We start from the raw sequence: 14,285 nt of genomic DNA, 5'->3' as shown, positions 1-14,285 counted from the left end.
CCAGATGTACGGTAATTTCTCGAGCCTTGCAGCTCGTTTGTATAGATGTTGACAATTCGTAACTACAGAGTGTCCCAAAAATGTCTCGCAATCCGAAAGTGACAGGTTCCTCGGGTCATTCGAAGCAACTTCTTCCTTTACAAATATTTTCTCCGAGGCACCGTTAAGGAGTTATTAACGAAAAACAGTGACCAATGAGAGGCGAGCTCGGCTGGCGCGAGACGACCGAGCCAATGAGCGGAACTGGGCTTCGTGCGCTGGTTGGCCGGGCCGCCTCGCGTCAGCCGTACTGAATTCTTATTGGTCGCTGTTTTTCGTTAATAACTCGTTAACGATGCCTCGGAGAACATTTTTGTAAAGGAAGAAGTTGCTTCGAATGACCCGAGGAACCCGCCATTTCCGGATTACGAGACATTTTTGGGACATCCTGCATAAAAATGAACCGCAAGAATCGAATAATCGTGTCACCTCTTCCCAAATTGTCCGTTTTTGCTGCGTTTCTCGGCGAAGAACCGGAGGCTTCGGCTGTTCGTGAAACATGACGAGCCCGGAGCCTGTTATTCGCGGTTTCGATTCATCGCGATCGTTCTAACGAGGACGAACGCGATACCGCAATCTCGGCAATTAGGTTGTTTCTACTTTTGTGGAGTCGTTAATGGACCGAACGTTTCCCACGGCATGACGCGGCGCATTCCCGGATCGCCGGGGAATCGTTCCCCGCGAACAATTAAGAATAAGACGGGTTTACGGTGCATCTCGAACAAGTGTTATAACGGAGATAACGCTGAATCTCGCGCATTTATCATTATACGTCACGTAATAAAGTCGCCGGCGTTATTACGGCTCCGGGCTACTCGCGAAACTGCTAGTAAACCGACCCGTTTTTAACAAGCGCTTCGGACCGATTAGCGCTTTTTATCGGACTACGTTCATCGATTCCGGTAAATATTGCTGTAATCTGGTATTTTTTCATCGATTTTATTGTCATCATTTTATCTTTTAACGTTTAAAAGAAACTCGAGCCGTTTAGTCCAGCTTTAACACATTATCCACCAATGTCTCATTTTTGAGACAAAATTTTTCAAATTTTTCAAATTGTTTTCTTTTAAAAAATTGAACTTCTAAATAAAATACAGGCATTGAAATAGCGAGAACGTATCACGTGCTCCATGAAAGTATCAAGAATTCTATTCTGTTTGAAATCATTGTAAACTTCAGATTGAAATAATAATAATAATAACCTTAATTTAGTTTCTTTTTTTGTATCTTTGAATTGCGGCGGATAATGAGCTAAAGAAGTTATTGCGCTTTAACTCTTTGGGGCACAGGATTTTAGAAAATAAAATAGATCAATGTAGCACAGAAATTTTACTGCGTTTTAAATTAAACGAAATTGCTATATTTTTATTAACGAAGGAATCGCACGATATAAAAGCATTAAAAAAATAATAATAATTCAATTCAATTTGTTGTTTACTATTCGGTCAAATAGTCCCATCGTGCCACGTGGATTCACGAATGCAGCTATTGCAATATTTCGAGGTGAGCCTAAAAATACAGTAATGTCTCTAATTGACGCTCAGATTGTCTACAAAAGTGGACAATCTTGGAACAGAAGATACGATCGTTCGAGCCTTGTCGCTCGTTCTTTTACGGTTATCGATTCTCAACATCTATAAAAACGACTCGCAAGGTTCGAACAATCGTATCCCCTCTTCCCAAATTGTCCATTTCCGTACACAACCTGAGCGTCAGTAAGGGAGACATTACTGTATGTCCCACCATACATTACCGTGCATCGATAAGATAGCAAATTTTTAATCCCGCCGTGCCTCAAAGAGTTAAAACGTGCACGACTGCTTTGCCTTAATTTTACGAAATTGTTTCATGAAATTGTGTTATCGCGTCGGTCAAATATTTGAAGTAAAAAAAAAGAAGAAAAGCGCGCACAAATGAAACACGGCTAAAAATTCTTGGATCTGTTCTATCGGACAGCTGTGCAAAGTTTCATGAGAATTGTGGGCTCCCTTGTTAGCAGGGCGACGTTTGGACAAAGGCTGTTGACTTACCGACGACGTTCAAGCGAAACTGATGCGACTTGACGGGAATGGTCGATATCTGGCATTCGTAGAATCCCTGGTCTCTCTCCTGCGCCCACTTTATGTAGAGCGTCCATTCGGACCACTCGTTACTTTGGCCCTTGTTTTGCCCGTGCAGTGCCTGGAATCGCTGATCGCTCGTGTAGGTGTACGCCCCCGCAGTTAGGATGTGTATATCCCTTGCTCTGACCCAGGACACCTTCGCAAACGGAATTTCAAAGGAAGAATCAGTTCCGACGTTCCGCCGACAGGGCTGATCGCCTAAGCGAATTCGCCGATAACGAGACGTCGCGACCGCGGACGCGACATCAAACGCGGAATATTCTTTCGCCTTATTTTTCCGTCCCTTATTTTCTTCCGTCGTTCGACGGCCGACGGCTGCGATTAGTATTCTATATAGTATTCTTGCCACCGTTGCACCGACCCGGCACTTTAACGAGCACTTCGACGCATAAGAATAACGAATTCCGGCGACGAATGACCTCACCTCGTAAATATTCCCGAGCATAAAACATGCCTCGGACTTGCCGACGAGATTGAAACGGCGACGGCATTTTCAGTTAAGCGGCGCCCTTGCTCGAGATGTCTCCGAACGATTCAGCGAGCGCCTTCGCGACGTCGCGTAAACTCTTCGAAGCAGAAATTATCGAGCACCGAATTTCGCTACGCGATTCGATCGACGGATATGTCAAGCTATGACGGCTAATTTAAAAATGTTTCACACCTCATCCTACTCGTTTCTTATTCTGTCATTTTCTGGAGGACGGCAGAGAAATTTTGGAGTTCGTTTACAATTCGTAGTCGATCGATTGTTAGCACTGTAAGTATGTTTTTTTTTTCGAGGTACAACGACGATAAAAATACAGGTACAGTAATGCCTCTCTAATTGACGCTCAGATTGTCCACAAAAATGGACAATTTAGGAAGAGGAGATACGATTATTCGATCCTTGCGGTTCATTTTTATAGTCACGAATTGTCAACATCTATAGAAACGAGCTGCAAGGCTCGAATAATCGTATCTCCTCTTCCCACATTGTCCATTTTTGTGCACAATCTGAGCGTCAGTAAGGGAGACATTACTATAGTTCGCTTGCATAGTAATGTTTCTCTAATTAACACTCAGATTATCCACAAATATGGACAATTTAGGAAAAGAAGATACGATTGTTCGATCCTTGTGGTTCATTTTTATAGTTACGAATTATTAATAACTATAAAAACGAGCTGCGAGCCCTGAATAATCGTATCCGCTCTTCCCAAATTGTCCATTTTTGTGCAAAATCTGAGCGTCAGTAAGGGAGACATTACTGTAACCTTCTTTAACGTGGTAAAGTCAGTACAAAAAGGAGGGTTGCGTTCGGAAAACTTATTAAAAACGAACATTTTTTTAAATTCTATACAAGCTTAATATACTTATATTTAACTTTTATTAAAAATATAAATGTACGTATAACAGAAAACGAAAAAAAGGACAGAAAATATTATTTTCATTTAATGTAACCTTAATTTAATAAATTTTGTTCTCGTCACTACTCTGTGCAATCAAACGAGAACGTTTTTTCGATTAATTTCACCTTCACTTTCTGAACCTTCTTCTTCGTTCAGATTTTTTGCAACTTTCATCCTCTTTAAAAAATCTGTAATTTTGATTTGTTTGCTGGTTCTTGCAAGATTATTGTATAATTCATGGTACGAAAATAGACAATTTTACTACTCCCTTTTGAATTTTCGGCTTCTTTCAGCGGAAGGGTATATATTTATACAGGCTGTCCCAAAATTATAGTATTTCCAGGAAACGAGGGATTCCTGAGGTGATTTGAAGCAACTTTTTCCTTTTCAAAAATGTTCTCCGAAGCGTCGTTATCGAATTATCAACGAGAAACACTGACCAATGAGGGGCGAGCTCGCTTGGCGCTAGGCGGCTGAGCCAATAAGCGGAACTGGGCTTCGCGCGCTCCTTGGCTGCGCGCCAGCCGAGCTCGCCCCTCATTGGTCAGCGTTTTTCGTCAATAATCCGTTAACGATGCCTCGGAGACAATTTTCGTAAAGGAAAAAGTTGCTTCGGATGACTTCAGGAATAATTTCCCGGAAGCACCATAATTTTGGATCATCCTGTTAAACATAATTACAATTATTATCAATTATATTCATTATTCATTGTTCCTTCCTGTCATTATCTCAAGGTTATTCAGTGTTTTAATATGTTAAACAAAAATCATGTTATCCAGAAGTACAACGTCGTACAAAAGTTCTTGCAATTTATCCTATCGTGTCACAGCGAAACCGTGTTATAGAATGTCATGCTGTGTCGCTGCCTGTATAGCAAATTCCTAGTCTCCTTATCTAGCATCTTGTTGCACGGTTCATCGATCATGCGCGCGACACAAAAATTCCCGGCGTATGACAATTATCCAAACGCCGCGAGAGGAAGCGTCCAGGAAAGCCGTTCGCAGCGCATTCTTCAAATCCACTAGCTTTTTTATCCCAAGCGATGCGATCTTTAAGAAAGAAACCGTTGTCGAGGAGGAGGAAAGCATGAAGTATTCAGGAGACCCGAGATGTCGCGAGGCTGCGCCTGTCTCCGGATGGCCGCGAAGAGATTCGAAGTTGTTCAGGGTTGTTCAGGGTTGTTCAGGGCTCCGAAAAATTTACTCGCAAGAATGCTGGCGTCCCCCCGGTTAGCAAGCAAGCGCAAGCAAGCAAGCAACGGAGAATCTCTGAACGCTTCTTGGAGGGTTGACGATAGCGGGCATGGGCGTCTCCGCAGGAGTTAATATTTCAACGGTGTCTCGTCATTCTGTACCGCTAAATATTTCAGGGTACCGAGACACGGGGTCAGAAGTTCCGGCACGAGCACACTTCCGTCACCCGCAAACGCCTGCCGCGCTCGTCCGTATAATACATAATTTGTTTCGACGAAGGAGACATTTAAACTTCAGCCCCGGTGAACTTTGACGTCTTCTGGGACCACGGTAATTTCATCGGCCGTGGGCGAATGTGTGCACGGGCACACACACACGCGCTCGCCCCTCGCGCGCACCCTTCAGCAACGAGAAAGTAATCTAGTAAACTCGGCGGGTAAGTCTGCCAACGGCAAAGTAACTGCCGGCGCGGCGCTAGTTTACTCGTGCCCGCGAAGCGGAGAAACCGGATCGACGACAATTTGTCGGCTCTGTGTTTTGTTCCCCGGCTCGCTATGAACGGGGCCATTTAACCCCCGGCCTCGCCTCGCCCCCTCCCCCCCTTTCCGCCGCGTCCGGACTTCTTAAACTGTCCGAGATGAAATTCGGATCGTCGCACCGTCGCGTCGCGCCGCGTCGCGACGAGTAAAACTCGTTGAATCGTCCGTGTAGATTAATTAACCGAGTTGCCGAGTTCGAACGGGATGTCAGAAGTCGTTTCTGAGAAGCAATTAACGGGACAATGGGACAAAAATTGTGCCCGGGCTTTCGGATCCGGCGACGACGAATTCACCGGAACGTATTCCGACCGGACTGCGGGATCTTTAAGCAAAATGGGAATTGTCTCTGCGTCGATCGCGAGAAGAGAAGTTTAAGGCAGAATTACCGGGCACCGAAGACGCGAGACCGAATTTATTTAGACGCTGGGATATTTTTATTGCGACGCGAACATAATATAATATAATATAATATAATATAATATAATATAATATGATATAATATAATATGATATAATATAATATGATATAATATAATATGATATAATATAATATGATATAATATAATATAATATAATATAATATAATATAATATAATATAATATAATATAATATAATATAATATAATATAATATAATATAATATATAACATAATTTCAATAATTTTCAAATCGAAAGTGTAGAATCGGTTAAATAAAGCGGTTAAATCAGCGTTAAATAAAGATGTGTTTTTGCCTTTGGAATTTTTGTGAATTTGAAAATGATGACTACGTAAAATTGACAAGTGTAGAAAAATATTTTCAAGGTACCTTTTGGATTCTTATGACAGCGCAGATTTGTAGTGTGAATGAATTTTAATAATAAATGTTTTGAATATAAATAGACCCGCAAAAATAGATTGAATAAAAGTAGAAAAGAAAGAAAATATTTTGAATAGAAATAGGGCCACAAAAGTGTTCGTAAAAGGCGATAACTTTTTCAAACCTGAACTAAATGAGTAGAATTTTTTTTAGACGATCAAGGAACTACTCTATTAGACGATGGCTAAAAAGCATTTTATTAATTTTGCTATTATGTACTTGGAATGAAAAGAGAAAATTAGAAATCTTCGTTTTTTAACTTTTTTATGTCAGCCTATAACGAATTTAAAAAATTTATTATTATTAATTATATTAATTATTATTAATTTATTATTATTAATTATATTAATTATTATTATAAAATTTAACGAATTTAAAAAATGCCTTTCGTAGATCTCGGTAACTTATATGCATGCTGAAAATTTGATTAACCCAGATTCGTGCTGCAGGAGTTTAAGGTTTTTTTAAAAGTTGCAGATTTCTTATATTTTTTGGTTATATATATAAAATCGTGATAAAACTGCGATTTTTGCGATTTTTAATTTGTTGCAACTCGCAACAACGCGTGAACCGATTTCGATCAAATTTTCAACATGCACATAAGTTACCAAGATCTATGAAAGGCATTTTTCAAATTTTCTTTATAGGCTCACATGAAAAATTAATTTTTTGTAATTCCAAGTAACAGTAAAATTAAAAAAAGAAGCATTTCAGTCATCGTCTAGTAGACTAGTCCCTCTCTCATCGAAAAAAAATTCAAGTCATTTAGTTCAGTTTTAAAACAGTTATTGCGTTTTAAAAGGTGTACGTACACTTTTGTGGGAGACTGTACCTCCTATTCAGCCATGTGTAGAACGGTCTGAACGTAAAAGACAGAAAGGAGTAAATAACCATTGCCCCTTCGAGACTCTAACTTTTTCCCAAATCAAAATGCTATAAAATACAAAACCAAATATAAATAGTATTAATTTATATATTATAATTTAAATAATTCAAATAATATTTTATATTATATAAATATATTTTTATAATAATAATAAAATACCAAACCAATGCGCCCACTTAAAAACACAGATTCCACAAATTCTCAGGCGTTGGATTACAGCGTTCGGAGCGCAGAATTTCCAGGGAGCGGCTTTCGCGTCTAGAATCGCTGCTAAAACGTGTCTTCGACAAATTAGCAACATAGAAGAACGTTTCATTAAAATGGAAAGTCAAACCGGGCTTCCGCATAAAATTCTGGAGATCCGGAGACCCGTTGCCGAGTGTTCGCCGCTCTCGTTCCTGGCAATCCGAAACAGCGAGCACGTAACGAGGTATTCCTATATTCCCGTGCTAATCCATATTAAACCGCAAATCCCACGGACTCGCGGCCGAGTCCGCTGTTTACGCGACGACGAGATTCTGGCCAGGAGACACATCAATTTTCTGGGACACGATGGAGTGGGCGAGCACGGACGAGTTCCTCCGAAACGAAACCCGTATCGAGCAATATCCTTTCACCCGTGGCCCGGCCTCGTTTCCCCGAGGATAATAACGTTTCGGTGAACAGTTGCGAGCGATCGAGTGACTGATTGCAAGGATGATCGAGAGGCACGATCCGTCGCGTGCGATACACAGGACGTATATACAGGGTGTCCCGAAAATGTCTTGCAATCTGGAAATGGGAGGTTCCTGAGGCGATTCGAAGCAACTTTTTCCTTTGCGAAAATGTTCTCCGAGGCTTCGTTTACGAGTTATTAACGAAAAACACCGACCAATAAGAGGCGAGCTCGGCTGGCGCGCGGCGGCCTAGCCAACGAGTGCGCGGGGCCCAGTTCCGCTGATTGGCTCGGCCGCCTCGCGCCAAATGATCTCGCCTCTGATTGGTCACTGTTTTTCGTCGATAACTCGTAAACGAAGCCGCGGATCGCATTTTCGCAAAGGAAAAAGTTGCTTCAAATCATCTCAGGAATCGTCCTCTCCCAGATTGCGAGACATTTTCGGGACACCCTGTAGATCCCAGGCGGAAGGAGCCGGATTCCGGTAATCTGCTCCGCGAAGGAATTACTCGGCTGCCTATCGGCGCGAGAAATGAACTTTTCCACGGCAGAACTATTAACAGGGACAACGGGAGTGGCTAATTCGATGATTGGTTCAACCGGTCGCGTAATCGCGGAATCGCTCGAGACGCGCGAGTCGACGGGAACCGGTTCGGTGTTTAATCGGACATTGATAAAAAAAACCATCGATGGTTTTTATATCCGCGGACGCGGACGCGGCGCCACTCTAACAACCGAATCAAGGCGGAGCAGCTTTTTTAATTAGGCTCTCGGAGCGAGCGGCGGCCAGGCCGCTTAGAAATCGCGACAAAGAGTATCTCTTTTTAGTCGGTCGTGCCGCGAAGTCCAGAAGTTCTTCTCCCAGACCGAGGCTGAAGCTTTTTTCGTCAACTTTCAACGCGTTTGACCCTGTCCTGGAACCTTCTCTCATTACGACTTTGTCAAGGTTATTTCTTTTCTTTCTTTAAAGAATGCTGCCGTACGGAGGAAATCTTGGGTCACGTGCAGAGTGACGAGCAAACAGGCAAACAATGAGACTTTATTTGTTCGTCGGCTGAGACGTGCTGGCCGCAATCGGAGGTATAATCTCCAAAAAATACACAGCATCTTTGAACACTGCGACTTTCGGATGGTTTGAAATAAGCTGCTGCGGACTTTTTTATTTCGGAGATACTGAAATGGACGAGGATGTTGATGTGATTACGTAGAGGTGCATCGCTAGCTGTTAATACCCTTTGCACTCGAGACTATTTTAACTCCAAAACGAAGACATTTGTTTCAACCTACGGTATCTCCATTTGATACGATTGTTTGTTTTTTTATACACGTGAAATTTCTTTTTATACATCTAAAATTGAACGTGTATGCTTACAGAAAACATATCTATTACTTGACAATCATTAATATATCATAATAATAATAATAATAATAATAATAATAATATATATATATATATATATATATATATATATATATATATATATATATAAGGTATATATTAATAATAATTATCCAATACAGACAGATTTAATAATGTGAACATTCTTTTGGAAATAGCGTCGCCTCAGAGTCGCCACTCGAGTGCACAAAGGGTTAATAAGTAAATTAATGTTTCCGAGACTTTCGAACCTTTGAAATGCAGCGATCAAACAATTTGTGATGAATTGTCATAACATCCGAATTAAAGGTGATTGCGAAATGGAAACACCGTGTATCAATTATTGAATTTATTAATAGTAATTATGATCTGTTAATTATTGTAATTCAGACTGTTGGTTAAACAATTGTTCGGAACAACGGAGCGATCAACGGTTTTAATTGCATCGGTGGTGATAACAACGTGCTCATGCGTTTGAACGAAGTGTGTAGATTTAGATGTCAATTGTGTATCGGTTTGATTTAATATTTGAGCGATTAATTCCTCTCGAGCGTCTCTTTTTGTATCGCGTATCGAATCGAACGCTTCCTGATGCAACGATATCAACATTTAATCATCGATAACTGCGCGCACGAAAAGGCAATCGCAGATGCACAGTCCCGATTTCGTCCAAAAGTACAGTAATTTCTCCCAGAAATGTTCGGAGGTTGGAATTGAAACCGGAAAATCGGGGAATACTAAGTCGCGATTCTTAGGGCCTCGCGGCTCGTTTTTGGAGAAACTCGGATCAATCGGTAAAAAAGGCAGCTATAATAAAAACGATGACTTAACTTTTTTGTTTCTAACTTTTTGCCACGATTCGGAGGCAATTCGGAGGCCACATGCCACGATTCGAAGGCAATTCGGAAGCCACATGCCACGATTCGAAGGCAATTCTGAAGCCACATGCTACGATTCGAAGGCAATTCGGAAGCCACATGACACGATTCAAAGGCAATTCAGTAACGACTTAACACAATTCAAAGGCAATTAGGAGGCCCCATGACACGATTCAAAGGCAATTTGAAGGCCACATGTCATGATTCGAAGGGTCATGTACCTAGTAGAGTAATTTCTTCCTAATAGGATATCATTATTCGAGCCTTGAGGCTTTTATATTTACCGATTGTCAATAACTAATTTCATACCAACTTAAAAGAACGGAATAACATTCACATTTAACAGGTTCTTACTAGAAATCACTATTACGAGTTAGACTCGTTAAAGTATGACAAGCGGTTAAAGAATAGTACAAAGTTTTAAGGCCACGGAGATCATCGAAGTGCTTGCGAAAATGCGAAATCGATCAAAGATTGATTCAAATTGAGTTAGAAATCTGGTCACCTATCTAATACCTACCGCGTACCTTGTAGCTCCGCGGTTTTTCTTCTCCGACTCACACCCAAACAGACCATTTTGCATTGTCTTCCGGGAATTCGCGTCGCGTGCCGCATCGCACGCTTGACACAGGCGTAGTGCTACCACAGGGAAATCCACAGCAACCCGAAATTCGACGTTTCCAGGAGAAATTACTGTATTTACGAAAAGTGGTCATTCCCGTTTCTTGCACAAAGATCATCGACGACTAATAAAGTATTAGAATCTTCCAGAGGCAGGGCCAATTGCGTCGAACACTTGGCGCGAAGTGGACAAGATATCGATCGAAGTTCCGCGAGGAAACACTGATCACGGTTTGCACAGCAAAGGATTAACAATCGAAGTTAAACCGGGAATACGCGGTGTGTCCGTCAGCGACAGAACCGTCGAGATTTATGGATCCATCTCGGCGATCCACGGCAATTAATCCCTCGAGCGTGCATAAATCGGAAAAGGCAGACTGTCTCCGGCGACTACAAGCCGGTGGTACGTAGCGTTGGTATGGCTGGCACCACTTAACGTATTTACCCGGGGAAAGTTTACGTCTGGCGAGCCACTGCTGCAAGGGAACGGATGCAGTTTAACGCTCCCGAACTTAGCCATCGAGACGGTGAGGCACCGCCGTGCCGCGTCGGGCGGAAACTACGGGAAGACGTCCAAGATGATGAATGCCAAACGTTAAGCAAAACTGGTGCGGGCGAAACTGGAAATGGATTCGCATATTGTCTGCCGCGCGAACTCGCCAGCAACTTTGTACATAAAGTTTTTGGATGATCATCGGGCGCCCACCCTCCGCCGAGTTCTGTCATAAATTCTTATTACGCGCCCCGGCCATCGATTAGTCTCGGACCTCGTAATGCTTCTGGATTGGCTATTCTCAGGAATTTTTCACGTGTGTTCGCGTGAAAAAAGAAAATCGTTTGGCAGATCACTATTGTTGTAGTACGATAGCAATTTAACCTTTACGCGTCGAGCGCCGAAAATCAACTTAAAAATGCCCAGAAAATTTAAGTAATCGATCGTATAAAATTTTAAGAGTCGATCGTACTGGATAAAAATTAATTTTGAAAACTTGTCATAAATTAGTGTCGTCCACGTGTGACTGCTGCGTTGATAAACTGATATTTAGCCGGTCATTTTAACATCTTTTTTCCAAGTTTTCTAATTTGATAGAATCTATTTTTCTGTTTAATTTATAGAGAAGGGATTGTAACTCGATTATACCAAATCGTTTAATTATCGAATCTCATTTACGTGAATCGTTTTCCATATGGATTGCCTTAAGCCGAATTTGGACATTGCACTAAGAATAAATCCTCTTCGAATGCAGATTAAATTCGTCGAAATTAGAGCTCGGCTCGATTTCGTTCGCTGTTCGCTTTGGAATAAATGCAGATGAAAACAATCTTTACACTCTTCGCTTATTATGTGGGATACACAATCAAATTGGCAAAGTATACATTCTGACGATACAAAAATTATGACATCCATTCTCAGACAATTCTTTTACGTGGATTGCGAGAAATTTTAACACTAAACCTAGCAAGCAGTAATACTAACTGGCATGTACCGCTTCACAAAAGTGAGAAGACAGAATTTATTTGGAATTTGTAAAGTTTTTACTACAAAACTTGCTCCAATAATATAATTGAATAATAATAGAATAATAATATATATATAATAATAATAGTATTGAATAATATTATTATCAATACTATATATTCAATATTATATATAGTATCAATACATCAATATATATATATATATATATATCAATACTATACTATACAATATAGTATCAATACTTATCAATACTATACATTATCAATTACATTAATTGAATAATAATAGTATATATAATAATATATATAACCAATAATATGATTCAAACGTTTTCCACGAAAGAGTCTCGGAACTTTGCAGAATTGCAAAATAAGGTCACTTCGACCGCGGTCGGTTTAGTGTTAAACACCGATCTCCGCGCACGCGAAAAAATCTCTGGCATTCCCGTAACTGGGTCGCAATCGAATCTGATTTGTAATTGCATCGATAAGGTAAAGATCTGCCGTCCGGTCAACACGATTCAACAGGGAAGCCCACGTAGGAGCTATTTTCCAGAGAGATTTCCGCCGGATTCAGCGTGTGCCGCTTCAGCATATTCCGTGCAGCACGTGACACGTCGCGATTCGGCTGAGTCAAGATATCAGGATTACTGGCGGAAACTCGAAACCAGGTATAGGTCCGAGAGAAAGCTCGATTTCATTGATACAGCGTAAATATTGGCTCTGGCTGTCGGACGAACGATCTGGGCATGGACCCACGGCGCGCATTGTGACGCGGACGCGAGAGCATCGCGGTGTTTCTCGAAGGCGAGACACCGTGCACAGGGAAATCCTCGATCCCGTAATATCCCCGTTGCGAGCAGTTCCCGGAGCCTTATCGCTCGCGGAATGGAATCGGCAAACCGTGTCGCACCGGTCGGCTGTCCCAGATCCGACGGATCTCGTTTGTCGCGGAACAAAACGGCGAACGGGGCGCATCAATAATTCGAGAACCGCGGAGTGGCGCAATGAAACGCCAAAAACCCGTCGGCCAAGTGTGTTCGAAGTGTCGGCGAATCACGTATCGAGGAAATCCGTGTGACCCGGCAATTCGGACCGCGGGCAAATGGGATTCCACGGGCGACGCGCAACGGGACGACGAATGAAATTAAAGGCGCGTCTGTTCCCGACTGTATAATGAATTTACTTAATACGGTTTACACACCCAGAAATGCCGAAATTGAACAGCCCCGTTTCCCTCGTTTCACCCCCGTTCCGCTCTAAGCCCGATCCACTGTACTCCGCCGTGATCTCCGGCTTCCTCCTTTTTCCGGCTAATCCTGTTTGCCTACGAGCTTCCCGCGAGAAAGCTCGCCGAATGTACTGGGTGTGCTCGCAAGTGTTGCTCGCAAGTTTATAAACCCGGTGCTTAGCTGAATATTCTTCGGATCTCGAGGCCGTTAACTCGACGTCGAACTATTATCCCTACTCATTATTTTCGCGAAGATCTCTCTCTCTCTCTCTCTCTCTTTCTCTTTCTCTCTCTTTCTCTCTCTTTCTCTCTTTTATTAGCGAGATGCACAATTTCGGTCTTTCGTACAACGCAAATCTGTCTATTCTACGCTAATCATATTTCTAACGCAATTTGAATCAATCTTTCATTGATTTGTCGATGGATTGTCTCGCCAAGATGGATCCATAAATCTCGACGGTTCTGTCACTGACGGACACACCGCGCGTACCCGGTTTAACTTCGATTGTTAATCCTTTGCTGTGCAAACCGTGATCAGTGTTTCCTCGCGGAACTTCGATCGATATCTTGTCCACTTCGCGCCAAGTGTTCGACGCAATTGGCCCTGCATCTGGAAGATTCTAATACTTTATTAGTCGTCGATGATCTTTGTGCAAGAAACGGGAATGTCCACTTTTCGTAAATACAGTAATTTCTCCTGGAAACGTCGAATTTCGGGTTGCTGTGAATTTCCCTGTGGTAGCCCTACGCCTGTGTCAAGCGTGCGATGCGGCACGCGACGCGAATTCCCGGAAGACAATGCAAAATGGTCTGTTTGGGTGTGAGTCGGAGAAGAAAAACCGCGGAGCTACAAGGTACGCGGTAGGTATTAGATAGGTGAGTCAGATTTCTAACGCAACTTGAATCAATCTTTGATCGATTTCGCATTTTTGCAAACACTTCGATGATCTTCGTGGCCTTAAAACTTTGTACTATTCTTTAACCGCTTGTCATACTTTAACGAGTCTAACTCGTAATA

At 42.0% G+C, this 14,285-nt stretch overlaps 1 protein-coding gene across 1 annotated transcript in view; it reads right to left on the bottom strand.

The window, feature by feature from the left end:
• LOC117227878 (zwei Ig domain protein zig-8) overlaps positions 1–14,285 on the bottom strand; it is a 93,015-nt gene that overhangs the window by 25,315 nt on the left and 53,415 nt on the right. The window contains exon 3 of the mRNA XM_033483421.2: positions 2,070–2,298. Within this exon, the coding sequence (XP_033339312.1) occupies positions 2,070–2,298 (229 nt within the window). The remainder of the gene's footprint in view (positions 1–2,069; positions 2,299–14,285) is intronic.

This window comes from Megalopta genalis, chromosome 8 (assembly GCF_051020955.1).
Source record: "Megalopta genalis isolate 19385.01 chromosome 8, iyMegGena1_principal, whole genome shotgun sequence".
Lineage (NCBI taxonomy): Eukaryota > Metazoa > Arthropoda > Insecta > Hymenoptera > Halictidae > Megalopta > Megalopta genalis.
Note: the sequence above shows the minus strand (reverse complement) of the source record. Positions and strands in the feature narration are given on the sequence as shown.